Here is a 15,799-nt window from a genome sequence, read left to right as displayed (position 1 = left end):
TTCTTCCATGTGGACTTTGTTGCTTCTGAGCTAGATGGCCGCTTGTTTACCATTGTTTTCATTCCATTTTTCCACAAACTTTTTATCTCTCATATTTTGTCTCATCTTTCATTCTTTCTGGCCTTGTGTTTTTGGAATGGGTCCTATAAAAAGTATGCGACCAGATTTCTTAATTTACAAATGTTTTTCCATCTCATGGTGCCTGTCATTTAATTGAAATTTATGGTTTTGGAGAATTCAGAGATATTTAGCTTTGTTTCTAATGTTTCATTGTACAGCATTTTGCCTCCTTTCTCACCTCTTTTTATTGTGGTCTTGTTCTCTTTGTAGGATTTGCTTATTTGTTCCATTTCTTCTGATCTGAATATTTTTAGTTGTTACATTTCAAATTTCATATTTTTAAATCTAGACCATTTGAAATTATACCCAGCACATTCAAGGTTCTTAGAATATTATTACCCCAAATGTATGATTACGTCTTTTTTCTTTTAGGTCGCTGTCATTTTTGTTTGTTTATTTTGAGATTTCTGTAAGTTAGACATCGTATTATTATTATTACGTCCAGACAGTGTTTGTGTAGACTGACTTACATGTTAATCAACTTGTTTGCCATTTCTTATATCTCATTTCATTTGGGGTCATTTTCTTTATTAAAATGCATACTACATTCTTGAGATATGCCAATAGGAAAACTGCTTTCTCTTTTATTTTAAAAGTTTTTATTATTTACTTTGCTCTCATTTTTAGCCACGTGCTTATGTGGACATAGTTCTGTGGAGCTTTTCCCTTTAGATACAGTGCTCTGGAGATAGCATACATTAGTTGTTTTGTTTATGTGTTGTTAGTGAAAAGAATGGTTGAGCAAGACTGGGCATCTGTCTTTTTTTCTCCACTTTTAACTCTCTTTGCTTTGAATACTTTAGTTTTATAACAGTCTACTTAAATATAAATTATTTTTTAAGGATCTTCCTTGGATTATATGAGAAGACTTCAAAAAGTTTGGGGGCGGTGTACAGGAATAAAAAGATCATGGAAGGTTTCTACAAAGATTTTGAAGCTCCCTTGTATAATGTTAATGGAGCCCTGGTGGCATAGTGGTTATGTGTTGGGCTGCTAACTGCAAGGTCAGCAGTTCAAAACCACCAACCAGCTCCAAAGGAGAAAGATTCCTTTTTTTTTTTTTTTTTGAATTCTAGTTCTCTCATACTATTTTCATCCCTCCTCCAGTTGGGAAAAATTTTTTTTAAAAATTCTGAAGCTGACGAGTCACACTTTCATTTTATTGTATTTTACCCCTGATCAAGTTTGGGGCAGTAAGTTTTCATTCAAAGTGCCGAGTATGCCACCAATGTTGTAAGTGAAAAATATTGTGCAAATCACTTTTTCCTAAGGAAGCTTTTATTTGTTTATGGCTGGGAGCCACAGTGTGCGGCCCGTCCGGGGAAAATGTGGTGTGAGCTTAAGGACAGCCCTAGGTTGTTCCCCGACTCTCTAGCGCGGATCCAGAGTCGAGGTCGGACTACGCGTCTGCAGCAGCCCCTGCGCCTGTGGGAGGCTGACTCAAAAGCAAAAGAAAGCTTTATAAAACAGAAATATCAAGATGTAAAGTTATTGTTTCTCAATATAGCCTTCGTCTGGGGCTAGACACTTCCTCACTCTTTCATTTACACCCCATCAAAAACGGGAGAGGGACTCAAAGCCTCTCCCTTTAAAAGTGCTCTTTGAGTTTAGAGAACAAAAGAAGTCTAGACTCTGAGGGCAAGACCAGGCCTCTAGGATGGCTGGGGCATCGTTGCCCGTGAACTGCTGCCCTCTAAGATTGTCTAGGTGCATTGTCATGTTGTGGGGACATTGTTGTGGGGGACATTCTTTGGCACCACTTCTTTGGCTGTTCTCACCAGTGCAGTTTTTGATATTCCTAAAATTTCTTCCTAACAAGCCCGGTGACCCTCCCGTGTCCTTGAAAAAGTAGCAGATCAAGACTATGCGTGTGAGTTCACACAAACAGGTCGCCGTAACTTGCTGAGCCAACTGTTCCGTCTTGAATTTAACTAGCCCTGCAGATCCTCATCAAAGCCTCTGGTTGGGCTGGGGTTTTTATCTATTTGTTTTTGAAGGAACCTTAATGAGAAGAAGACCAGTCCACGACCAAGAGAATTGTCTGCAGCTGCGCACTGACCTCAAAGAGAAGTTAACACCTGTGTGTGCGTGCACGAGCCGGAGCCCTGAGAGCAGCGCCTTGTTCCCCACTCTGGCCTCACAGTTCTCCTCTCCCTCCTTCACTCTCTGGGGAAAGATTTCTTATTTCCTCATAGTAGCTCCAACAACACATTACATTTTTTTCCGTGTTGCATTTTATCTGTGAGCATATTGTATGGTTTCAGGGATTCCTTCAGAGTATGGAGTCTCCCACTCTAGTGGTGAAAATGAGCAGAATCCCATTTACGTTTTTCTCCCAAAGAAAATGTTAATAGGTAGAATGAAATAAGTTAATAATCTAGAAGCAATATTTTGAAAATTCTGAATCCAAAATCAATCTCAAATACATTTGGGAATTGATGGTATAATTTAATAAGGAAATGTAAATAACTTCTCTCTATAAAGAAAAGTTAGTGCCTATATATGTTTTGCATACAGTAATTGTTTTTCTCTGGAGGAAATAATTAAACCAATCTGTAGTGCTGTGAACACACTAACAGTGTATTTTGGGATTTAACAGGTCCAAAGGACTATAGCTAAGCAGATTCAGATGGTGAAACAGATTGGCAAAGGTCGCTATGGGGAAGTTTGGATGGGAAAGTGGCGTGGCGAAAAGGTAGCTGTGAAAGTGTTCTTCACCACAGAGGAAGCCAGCTGGTTCCGAGAGACAGAAATATACCAGACAGTGCTGATGAGGCATGAAAATATTTTGGGTGAGTACAAATCTGTGTAGCAATGTTCAGGGTTTTCTAGCATTCCTTGTTTTTCCTGTTAACATCTGCATGCTAACTCATCTGTCTAGACATGCTTGGCACGGGGTCAAGAATATTACAGACTTCCAATGGGAGCCCTCACAGAATGAATTACTAAAGCACGTCTATGGATGAGCACTGGCTGAGCAATGGCATACTCTAGAGGATTTTTCCTTAAGAGGCAGGGAATGCAAATGTAATGCCATCATTTCTTGATTTTTTTTTTTTTTTTAGAGATTTGAAGGAGAGTATTTTTGTTTAAATGTTGTAAGAAAGTGTGGGAATTTTATCAGTACGGTTTATTTTTATCAAAAATTCAAAGGACAAATCTATTCACTTTTTAATGTTTCCAGTTAAAAACAATCCAGCTGGATCATTCAAGTGGACAGAGTGTATGCTAACGTGTGTGTGTAGTGTGTGTGTAGTAGAGGATGTTAAGCCATAACTCTTGTAGGATCTTGCTTTGTAACCAGTGTCTTACAGCTGCTGTGTGCAAACTGCTGACATTACGGTTAGCAGCCCTGTATGTTACCCACGATGCCCCCAGAACTCCTTGAAATCTTTGGCCACTGTCATTGAGCCTACTCCAGTTCATAGTGACCCATGACCCATCAGGTTTCCAAGCCTCCCCTGTCTCCTTCAGAGTCATTGGTGAATTTGACTCTCCTACCTTGTGCTGAGGTCATTGGAAATACTTATGATTAAACCTTAAAGTCATTTAAATAGTAACCACCAATCAAAAAGGAGATCATGTTTTCAGATAGAAACTTTCTTTTTAAAAATCTACCTATACAATTTCAATGTTTTTATTTGAAATTAGTAATTTAGTGAGTATTGTCATAGCCATAATCAAAAACCTGGGATGCTAAATAAGAGTGTGAAGGCTAACAAGAACCTCTGGTGGCCTGGAGGCTAAGCCCTCACCTGCGAACCTAAGGGTTGGTTGGTGGTTCAAAACTACCATTAGAGCCTTGTGATCAAAGAGCTGGTGATCAGCTCCCATAAAGATTAGCCTGAGACCCCCATCCTGTAGGGAGAGATGAGACAGTATTCATTTAACAGCAGCAGGTAGGACGAAGAATAGCATTTGAGAAGATTAATTATGTCTTATACTTCCTTCCGTTTTTCCTTTCAGGGTTCATTGCTGCAGATATCAAAGGAACAGGTTCTTGGACTCAGCTATACCTAATCACAGACTATCATGAAAATGGGTCCCTCTACGATTATCTGAAGTCTACCACCCTAGATACCAAAGCAATGCTGAAACTAGCCTATTCTTCTGTCAGTGGCTTGTGTCACTTACACACCGAAATCTTCAGCACACAAGGCAAGCCGGCGATTGCCCACCGAGACCTGAAAAGCAAGAACATCCTGGTGAAGAAGAATGGAACTTGCTGTATCGCTGACCTCGGCCTGGCTGTAAAATTTATTAGGTGAGGACCAAGCAGAAGTACATTATTTTTTTTTCCTAAACATTTTTTTAATGGAGAAGGCATTATTCTAAGCATTTTTTACACATACGAATGTTTCACAACTGCCCCATCAGATGATGTATTTGTTTCCTAGGCCAGCTGTAACATAGATAAGCTGTCGTAAAACATCAGAAATTAATTGGCATTCCTTGGCTTGCAGGTGCAGCCTACCGCCACCCTTACCTGGCTGTGCTCTCTCTGGGTGCCTTTCTCTAACTTGTCTCCTCTTTCATTTTGAATTTTGTGTGAATTTACTAAGCAGATCAATTTTCCATTCAAGAACTCCTACACATCTTGTTCCATTTTATTTGCCCCAATGTAACATTTCCTGTCCCATTTGCCACCTGTGTTTCCAGTTTCCATTCCTCCTCCTGGACAAGTATACTTCTTACACTTTTTGTCTGAAACTTTGTACAGATTGTGCATCTTGCCATTCATTGTTTCTAGGATATGTAGCAGATGCAGAATTTTATTCGTATCAATTTTTCTTTGGGAGGAGAAAAGTTTTATTTGCCACAAAACGTTTGCAAGGTTACTCTCTTGACTCTATGTGTATCAGTAACGGGCTGAAAGATCCTGTTCACATTAGGTTTGAAGGGGTCTTGGCCATAGTGACCGCTAATGCCAGGGGCTATGTGGTCAGAAAGCTTCGGACATTTACGAATTGGAAAAGGCTTCCAGGTGAGAGCCACGTTGTGCTATGAAGGCAGTGTAGGACACAGGACTGATAGCTTCTTAGGTATTATGGTATAAATGTAAGAAACTTATAAAACACAATCAATATTCAGCACTGTGACATCGCAGCTTAAATAGTGGCTCTAACAGAGGACACAGAAAGCAGAGCATTGCGAAAACAGTGGTTTTCTGAAGCTGGGAAGTTACATAGTGGTTTCTGCCCCAGGAGGGGGATGCTCAGGACTTGAGGCTCTGCTTCTGTTTCCCCTATGGTGTGCACGCGCGCGCGCGCACGCGCGCACACACACACACACAGAAAGTAATCAGAGCAGCTCCACTTCTTTTTAGCAGATAATTTACTTGGATGAAATGGTTCCTCTGCTAGACTATCTCACTCACTCACTCACTCACTGACTCACTGTCTCACTCTCTCGCTGCCTCACTCACTCACTCACTCTCACTCTCACACACTGACACATTCACTCTCTCACTGCCTCACTCACTCACTCACTGTCTCACTCTCACTCACTGACTCACTCACTGCCTCACTCACTCACTGTCTCATTCTCACTCACTGACTCACTCACTGTCTCACACTCACTCACTGACACATTCACTCACTCACTCGCTGTCTCAAAAAAACCACACAAACCAAATGATTTTGCGAGCCATTAGTGTAGAGGGATCATCCAATGTAGGTTCGGCCTTTTTGAAAGTGGCTAGTCCCACTTGTGAATGCTTTTGCAAAGAAGAATCTGGTATGCGGAGAAGGTCACAATGGGAAAGCTACGGAGATGATTGAAAGTGTGGAAACTAGAACTCATGCTAATGGGTTGTCAACCCAGGCATGATTTAGTTATGGGCCCCAAGGAATGAAGGCCATCACCATTTAGAAGATGGAAAATGGCAGTTCTATATCTTTAAGATCAAAGCAAGAGGAAAGGAGTTGGGATGGAGAGCTCAGTTAGAAATAGGAACTTCCTGCCAAAAAATAGGATTAAATCTTTCTCTTCCTTCTAGATGTTTTTCTCTGACCTGCAAACCTATTCATGTCTCCTTTAAATATATATATATATGTAAATAAGCAGTGACCTCTCTCTCTCTCTCTCTCTCTCTCTCTCATTTCACCACTGTGGTCCCTGTAGTCTCTTCATGTGGCTTCTGTGCTGTCTTCTTTAGAAGCTCCCTCATTGAGTGCTGCCACCACTGACCTTTGTGGACAGATGTCTTTTCTCAGTTTTACTCCAATTTCCATAGTAATGAACTCTTTCTACCTGCTCCTTCTCCTCCTTCCTTTGTGTTTAGTGTTCTACTGGTTGACACCCCCCCCACCTCCCCTGTGGTTCTCAGGTCTCCGTTTAGCTCCAAAATACTGTTTCCACGTCTGTATTTCCTTTTGGAGTTGACTCCCCTTCCCAGTTCCCTGTTCGGATAGCCAGGACTCCTTGACTCTCCACTAGAGCAGGAGTTGCTTGACAGCGCTTTCCCTTTGCTCCTGAAGCTCTTGGTTCCCTTAAATTCTGTCTCCAGGATATCCCTACTTTTCCCTGTTCGGTTCCTCTGCACCATTTCTCTAGATTCTGCTGCACAGTGCGGTGCTCTTTCTACCTCTTTGTCTTTGCTTGCCCCAGTCTTTCCTCGATGCAATAGTAGGCTGTAGAATCCACAGATTCACTCTCTTGAAGCATGACACATGAGCTACCATGACCATGGAATGATTGGAGTCCTGTTGGGGGTCCTGGAGGCTAGGCACTGGTTGACTTACTGCCAGGTCAGTGGGTCAAAACCCAGTACCTCCAAGGAAGAAAGCTGTGGCCGTCTGCTCCCATGAAGATGTACAGTGTTAGAAACCCTTTGCCTAAACCCCCAGGATCCTCTCTTCTCCTTAGATACCAACTTCTGGGCTCTGTAGTTTTCCCTTTCGGGACCTTCCGTCATTGTCCCTTACAAGACTGAGTAGTAGGTTGTCTTTGCAGCTTAGGCCCTCCCCTACGATCTTGTTCATACTGTTGCCATGACAAACAAACTCACACTGTTGCACAGTTACTGGGGAGAGGGAGCCCTGTGGAGGCAGAGACTTTTCCTTTGTGCTAATTCCGTCGATGTCGCTTTCAAATGCCGTACGAAGGATGCGTGAATGACTCTGTATTCACAGCAGATTGAAGAAATCTGCTCCCAGAATACTGTCCGTTCTAGACTGAATTCCACATTCAGTTTAATAACCCCCACCCTCTCCTGCGTACCTGCCTTTCGTGTGCGTGCCTTGACTTTGTAGTGCAGACCACCCTGCAGTCCACGCCACACAAACCCGACCCCTGCGGTGGCCTTGCTTGCATTGCAGTTGGTAGCTGGCCGGACTTCCGCTTCTCTCTGATCTCCACATGGCTCTTCCCCCAGCAGGAAGAATGATGCTGCCCTCTGCCCCTCCCATAGTCACACCAGCCCCTTGTCTGTGTTATCTTACCACGATCTTTTCTACCAGTCATTGGGACTCCCCAGAGCAGGGCCATGGCTGTCCCGTTTGATGTAACAGAGTGACTTACCCATTTCACCACTGGCTTGTCAGCTTTGCTTTGAATTAAGGCTATAGGCGACATCAAAGTGACTAGCCACTCATTTTCTGTCTATAGGCCTTAAAGCAAATAAGGCAAGTGACTACTATATTTATGGAGACTTATTTCTGCTTAATGTAAGGGTTATGAACTGCATGACCTCTCATTCTCTGGTTGTAACAAGTGGAGTACGGAAGATGACATGGATGTTGAAATCTTGACTGGAGGTGCTGGCTTTGCCACGAGTCCGTTCTATGATTTCAGCCAACCATTTGGATATGTCACTGAAAGCAAAACAAAACAAAACAGTAAGTGTGCACGGCAGAACATAGCAACAGCTGAGAAACTTGGGGAGGGAATTCAGTCCCCGGGTGGCTGGGCCAGCGCAGTGCCTTTGCACTGGACAATCTGATTGTCTGTCAGAAGGTCGATGGGATGGCCCAGTCTGCGTTTTAGGCTTTCTATACATTCCCAAGCCAGAGAGGTCCAAGTTAGATCTTTATTTCCTCGAAATACTATATTCTGACTCAGAAGTAATTGTCAGAGGGCTTACTTGGTCTTCCAGGGTAAAAGCGAAATATTTTAGAAGATTCTCCAGAGGGTTCACATGTCCCCCTCATTCTTTCTCCAATCTCCTTCTGCTCCTCCTCAGTCTTTGTCTCTGTCGAAGTCTATAGCTTTGGTCCCCCAATTCCGTGTATACCCAAAGCTATGACTTTGAGGGCTTTCCCTGCTCTCTGCCCTCTGTAGCAGAAGGGTTACTTCAAGGTCCATACACATAGGTAGCCCTTTGATCAGCAATGTAGACCACTGCCACCCTGGCATTTTCTTTTGTAAAAAATCATCAGAATTGAATATTTATTGCATGCACAAAATATCTTTTTTTCATCCAGGGAGAGGGAGTAAATATTGAATAAATTTAAACTCTATTAACCTAAATTATTATAGATATGTATGGTTCAAATTAAGACTAATAAAAACTACACATTGAAAGCAAGTACTTAAGCTCCCTATTTGCAGATGACCTAAGTATCTCTTTCTATATATATTACATATATATTAAATAATAGGAAGTATGAGCTCTTAGAACTAATACAGTACACAAACTATAGAATGTTTATAGTTTGCAGTCCCTTGACTGTCAGTTCCCTGTGATGCATGTTATTTATGTCAACAAACAAGCACAGTAGTAAGTACAAGGTGATCAGTGAATTGTGCACACACACACAAAATCTATTGCATTTGCACGTTATCAATGCACATGTGAAAACTGAAATTGAAAACCGTCACTGCAAAGTAACTGAAGTACTTATGTGTAAACATAACAGAGCATGCAAATAACCTGTATGCTGCAATAAAAAGTGGAGGAAAGAAATGAATAAGCTATCAATCAATGAAGAGACACACCATGTTCCCACAGACGTACCCCATAGAGGTTCAGCATAGTGAATAAAACAGCTTCTTAAAAATGATTCACAGGTTTAATATAATTCTTATTAAAACTTCAGCAAGGATTTTGTAGCCATGAAAGGCAGACTCCCTGCCATTCAGCCTGTCCCAACTCTGGGTAGCCCTGGAGAGAGGCCGGAGGTGATAAACCGTCACAGGAGCAGGGAGGAGTGCATGTGTGCTGTCCGTGCTTACTTGATAACGCACTAGGGCTCTTTTGTGTAGCTATAGATAAACCAATTCTAAAATTTACATGCAGACTGCAGACCCAAGGAGGACTAAATCAATTCTAAAAAACTGTAACGGGGAAGAAAAAATATTTATCTTATATGAGGGAAAGTAAAAAAAAAAATAGCGTTATGGAATCACAGAAACCTTTGTTAAACAAAAATTTCAAAACATGTTGCTACTATTGCATGATAAATCCTCTATCTAGGTCTAGATCCTTTTTTAAAAGTTGGGATTTAATGCATATAACATGTTCCTTATTTCAGTCACATCAGGTAGAATTGTACAGTTGCTACCACAATCAGTTTCCCACCATGCTTTTTCTGCATGCACTCCTCGACATCATCTCCCATTACCCTGGCATTTTCTAGATCCTCCCACTGTGATCCAAATGGTTTGGACCAGAATTTTGCCCTTGGAGTTCATGTGTCTTTATATAGCCCAGGCTGAGAGCACTTTGTCCTTTGAGATTCATAGGAAACTAGACTTCTTAGCATGCCCATCCCTTGGGTGTTAGCTGGGCATCACTTAGAGCATATCTCAGTATTCTCAGGAACCCGTCTTCCTCTCTGGCTTTCAGCATTCTGTGTCCGATGATATGTGTTGGGACATTGCTGCTGATTCTTCTCTTTCCCAAACACTTATCAGCTCAAAGGAGAAGACATCCTTACTGAGGACATGGGACAATTTAGGGTATTGTCTGCTTTAAAACATGTTGGAGAATATAAATCTAAGCCCTCAGATGATGCCACCAAGACCTTTATTTTCTCTGAGAGTTTAGAATCTCTTGGTATCCCTACATGGTCATTTTTGGGCATTTTTGTTTTATCAAGCCTCAGCCCCACCGTCTCTCACGTTCAAGAAGAAGAATTCCCATGAAAGTGTGGTTCTAAACTGAAGAAAGGCTGTTGGTGCCACTGTTTTTCCCACAGAGAAGAATTTACCTGGCATCCCTCAGTTTATTTTCTTTTCTCAAAATTTGTTTTATTTTCTTATAATTCTACTTAAGCCTGTTTCACACTGGTACTCACATTAACAGAGGCTAAGTTCATGTTGGATCCAGTTGAAACCTTAATGATAAAAATACAAATGGCAAACGGACTTACCCCTGTATGCTGAGAAGCCATCCTCTTCAATCACGGTGCCCTGGCACACATACCCCGACCCTCCCCCAGGAAGGGAGGGGGCAGGTCACGCAGTGGAGTCCATCCGGCACGTTTTCCATGAGGGTGTTAATTCCCCTTGGTGGCCGCTCATCTCCACATGTATTTAGGTCACATTTGATAATCTATCCCTTAATCCTGAAATACAATTTTTTGTAGTTCTTTCCATTTTTTTTTTCATTTTAATAATCATTCTGTTGGGAGCTCTCACAGCTTTCATATCTTTTTTACCATATAAAGACTTGTATCTAGGAAGTACCACACACAGTTGTTGAAAGGGTGAGTGTCGTCTAGTTCAAGTCTGCGGTTCAGATGTTAAGCTGGAGACTTCTGATTCATGTACCCGCTGGGACTGACGGACCAGAAAGTAGGAAGCGAGAAGATGACAGGCTGAGGTGGACAGAGGAGAGAGAAGTCCAGGTCACTGGAAGGAATTCAAGATGGCAGGCTATGGCTCAAGTCCAAATGTCCAGAAGTTGATGCCAGAGATGTCAGTGCCACCAGCCAGAAGAGAGGCAAGCCTTGCCAGAGCGTGTGCTTCCGTGGGAGCCATCCAAGGCCACCCCCACACTGAAGCTGCCTGCCAGTTGCCGCCGGGTGGCGACCCCGCCACACTTCTGCTCACTCCTCTGACAACTGCTTCACTGCTTACAGCCCATCCCACCAAGACGTTATGGACCTCCTGTCAGAGCGCATCATCAGGGAGGCCTCCACTGCCAACAGGCGCCGGCTTCCAGCCTCCAGAGAGTGGGGTCCCCAGAAGGGTGCCAGAACAGCTGTTTGCCAGCTTTCTGTGTGGTCGGCCTCCCTGACCCAGTCCCTCTCAGTAGGAGCCCGTGTCTGGAAGGGAAGGCTGGTCTTCCCTGCGTCTGTTTTCTATTTTGAGTGCGTATGTGCACAGCCACCTGAGGACAGAGGGCTCTTTTGTGGGGTTGGGCTTTATTTGTGCTGATTTTTCCCCACCGGCACAGTATGTTTCCCACACTCCCTGGAAACGGAGGCCAGGGCAGCAGAAGGTGGTCTGACCATACTTGCTTCCTTCTTTGTCCTTGACCCCTTCTCTTCCTGTTACTCTATCCCCTGGTGTTATGGACGCTCGGGACTGGCTCTGTGCCCTTCATCTCATCTCTCTTATTTCCTTGCTCGTCCTTGGTGTACTGGTTTTAAGCCACTTTAAATTCTATTTCTGGCCCAGCAGATCAATAGAAGCTGAGTTTCTCTCTGCCCTTATTTGGGAACAGGTAAGATGATGTTTCTGAAAACCTGAGGGAGAAGTGCCATTTAATTACCTCGACTGCTGAGGGAAGAAAAGACAGAGCTATCGGTTTTGAAGAATTGAATGCTCTAACAAGTGGATAGGGATGATTTATTATGAGCATATTTGTTGCTTATAGCTGGGGGTAAAGGCATTTGCTATTATGTAAACAACATTCTTTTTACAAAATTAATTTGATTATAAACTTCTAAATTTAGGTAGGTATATCCTACTTGATGGTGTACATATAGCTGTGATTTTTGCATTTTCTATTTCAGTTAGTCATAGCAAAGTAATTGTAAACAAGTTTTTTTTCTTTCGTTGAAAGTATATTATTTGCTTACTATGTGGCTAAGCTCACTCTGAAGGGGATGGGCTGGGGCCATCCTCTGTAGGCGCATACGGAATTACTGTGACAGTGTGTCAGTGCTCCAAGGAGTCTTTAATCTGATTGGAAGACATTTACTCAAGTACTTCCTGTGGAAGATACATTTGTACATACCGCTAGAGCAGACATTTATTCCTGTATGAGTAGGGAGTGTATTTATTCAAATACTACAGAAGAAGGCTCCTGCCGTCAGAGTGGAAGGAGGAGGAGGCAGGGACTGTGGAAAGAGCTAGTTTTGCGGTATTTGTTGGACAAGCAGAATTCTTGGTTAAGTACTTTGAAAGAAAGCACTTGAAAGAAAGTTTAGAGGTGACCAGTAGCCCAACCACTGCAAGCCTTTAGTCATTTTATAGGTAAAACTACCTTACAGTAGTTGTCCACTAAATATCTCAACTTTCCATTAGCTTTTTCTGATCTGCAAAATCCAAATAAACCCCACAGGAACTGAGAACAATAAGGGAATGGAATTGCCCGCATCTGCCAGTTATTATTCGAGCACACCTGTAGCCTTTTTCAATGCCTGACTGGGTCCTATGGGAACTCTGTTCTCGGTCTCCTTCCCCATTACTTACTCAAGACATAACGGGGACCCTTCACCTTCCTCTTTCAAGCCGCAAGGCCTGTGTTTGATTTCTCTGCACAGAAGCCAGGATTCCCTGCAAGGGTCCAACAGTCTCTTACTCACACGATCAATTATATTGTAACACACACAAACATACACACACGTATGCGCTAATGAAATGCCTGCTGGGGCCCACCTGAGAGGTGTCAACAAGATGAGGAGGAGAAAAATGACTTCTTGGCTGTTAAGTGAAACTTGTGTCTTTTTTATAATTTCCCATGAACCTGCTTCTCCCTACATTTTCCTTCCTTACCATTGACCTTTTAGATACAGTGGTGACAGCTTGCTATCAGAGCATGCTGGGTAATGCTGGGAATTAACCTCCCACCTCGTCTCCAATTTATAGAAACAGCCCAGAACATTCGAACCCATGTCCACTGATAGCAAGGAGTACCAGCTGTTTTGTCTTTTTTTTTTAATCTCCTGCATTTTAAAAATTTACTCTTTCATGTTATTTTAGGAAAGGAAGCTCTTAGAGTTGTTGCTCCCAGAAGACCACAGAGAGCCCGATGAATATGCTGATGGCTTCTTGTTGAAGTAGCTGTAGATTAGGAATTGTAGCAGGAAGCAGCTCTGAAAAGGTCTACACACGAGGCTCTGTGTTTATACGTGATAGTAAATGGTAGCAATCTTTATATATATATGGTTTTGGTAAATTTGATATTATTTGTCTGTAATATAATTTTTTGATTTGTTTTTGATGATCACTGTTACTATGATGAAAAACAAACAAACAAAACCCCAGCACTTTCTAGGGAGCAGGTAGGAAGATTTAGCTAAGATTTCCCACACGCTTTAGTCTGCTAATGAGTTTCTGTATCCTCTGTCATTCATAAAAACTGGGGGCTTGGTCCTTTTGACCTGCCACTGTTTCCTGATGAGGTAGTACTTACGAAGGAGGCCGGGAGGGTGTCTAGACAGCCCTGGTGGCATAGTGGTTACCCAGTGGGCTGCAGTCCACAAGGTCGGCAATTCCAAACCACCAGCCATGCCACCAGAGGAAGACGGGGCTTTCCACTCCCATCAGGAGTCACAGCCTCGGAAACGCACAGGGCCGGTCCGACTGTGCCCTGTAGGGTCTCTCTGAGTCAGCATCCACTCGATGGCTGTGAGCTTGGCTTGGTTTCGATTAGTGGGAAATGGTCTGAAGCTCCTAACCCAAGGATGAGAGAGGAAAGCTCATCCAAAGTGCCTTGAAAGACAGGCCAGGCCTGGCGTCAGAGGGCTCACCGCACGGCCACTGGCCACTCGATGTGGAACTGCTGCTTTTGCACGTACGGGGTCCCCGCGGATCAGAACCAACCTGGCCGCAGCTAGTTACGAAGCATCTCTTGTGTGCATGGTACTTGCTGGGCAGGCACTTTCCATGGCTCACCTCACCGAGTCAACAGAGCAAGGGGTCCTAGTTCCACAGCTTCAGACACGCATTTAGAACGCTTGCCGCCCTGAAATGATGGGTTCTGAAGTGCCAGTCTGCAGGCTATGTTTGTCTTGCACGAAATCTCAGCCCCGCACGGGAAGGGAGGATGACTGCATCATGCGAAATGTTCCTGAAACGAAAGGTGTATGTTCTATTTTTATGCCCTTTTTTATGAACGTATATCATTTGGCTTATGAAATACTAGCGATCAAGCTTTGTATGTGTTCCTTCCTCAAAATAATGCATTTGCAAGCCTTTGTGGGCCTTCCCCTCCCCCCTTTTTAAACCATTTTACTTGTTTGTAGCTCAAAAAGACTCACAACATCCGACTTCAGTGTACACACACACACACACACACACACAGCCACAGCCAAACCCTGGTGACGTGCGTATGCCATTCTTTAGAGTCAACGCTGCTAAAACATGCAGGGAAGTCTTTTTAGGCATTTATCTGGCATGATTTAGAGCTTACACTTAATATCATGTCATGTGTTGCCACTTTACTCCGGTTGAGTCTCCTTTTCATTGGGCTTTCCCTGCGGTCTCTGAATATCACTTTGGACAAGAATTGCCTTTCAAGGAAGTATTCTTACCCGCTGGGAGCTTCTCCTTTTCCACCTTTCAGGAACGGTCTTCTTTGGAAATAGCTTGGACGTGTCATCTGATGGTCTTCCATGTGCTTTGTTGACTGTTTCCCTAGTGACACGAATGAAGTGGACATACCCCCCAACACGAGAGTCGGCACCAAACGCTACATGCCTCCTGAAGTGTTGGATGAGAGCTTGAATCGAAATCACTTTCAGTCCTATATCATGGCCGACATGTACAGCTTCGGACTCATCCTCTGGGAGGTTGCTAGGAGATGTGTGTCAGGAGGTAAGTCACACTGAGATCTTCGCAAGACTGCAGTCAGAGTTACCACAATTAAAAGACGGACGGACGGATGGACGGACGGATGGACGGACAGACAGACAGACAGACAGATAGATAGATAGATATCTGTAATCAAGGTCAACCTCAGTCCACAAAATCAGGCTTTCTTTAATGTTCCTGCTGCTTTCTGTGGATAGAGTCACGATCGTCCCAGACATAATCATCTTTGAGTGTCCCCTGCACTGATGAGTCTCCTCTAGACATACACTCAGCTTCTCTTGCCCGTTCAAGGGTCACCTTCTTCTACCTAGGTGCATTAGTTCATGTCTCTCTTGGGCTCCTCAGTGGTTGCGCCATCCAGTCACACTCGCTCACCCACCCTTTCAACATCTTCTCCCCAACCTGCTGGACTGAACTTCACCAGCCTGAATGATCTCAAATTCCAGTGCCCAACCCCCTGGAGATTTCCTCTCCACAAATTACAGTGGAGACATAAATGTGGCCTGGGAGATCCATTCTGCTTTGCTTCTGTTTCTTTACTCTATAAATGTCTCTGAAAGCTGTTTTGCACACATCCATTTTGATCAAAAATGAAGTTAAGGATCTGTTGTTGACAATAATTTTCTACAAACCTAGGAATTCCCTAATAAGGCCACTTAATTGATTAGAAGGCTTTAAAAATATCCAAATTATTATTACTGCATATATTATCTTGATTACTGATATACACTCTGTCTGATAATAGATGCCA

The 15,799-nt window shown here is 43.1% G+C and overlaps 1 protein-coding gene across 4 annotated transcripts in view; it reads left to right on the top strand.

The window, feature by feature from the left end:
• Positions 1-15,799, top strand: part of BMPR1B (bone morphogenetic protein receptor type 1B) — a 331,709-nt gene that overhangs the window by 307,274 nt on the left and 8,636 nt on the right. For all 4 annotated transcript variants that reach the window (XM_045284268.1, XM_004703270.2, XM_045284266.1 and 1 more), the window contains 3 exons: positions 2,720-2,912; positions 4,087-4,384; positions 14,876-15,051. In XM_045284268.1, coding sequence (XP_045140203.1) covers positions 2,720-2,912; positions 4,087-4,384; positions 14,876-15,051 — 667 coding nt within the window. The remainder of the gene's footprint in view (positions 1-2,719; positions 2,913-4,086; positions 4,385-14,875; positions 15,052-15,799) is intronic.

The sequence above is a fragment of the Echinops telfairi genome, unplaced genomic scaffold (genome assembly GCF_000313985.2).
Source record: "Echinops telfairi isolate 266 unplaced genomic scaffold, ASM31398v2 ScPeMD7_7468;HRSCAF=8506_0, whole genome shotgun sequence".
Lineage (NCBI taxonomy): Eukaryota > Metazoa > Chordata > Mammalia > Afrosoricida > Tenrecidae > Echinops > Echinops telfairi.
The sequence above is the reverse complement of the archived record's forward strand: the minus strand, read 5'-3'. Positions and strand labels throughout refer to the sequence as shown.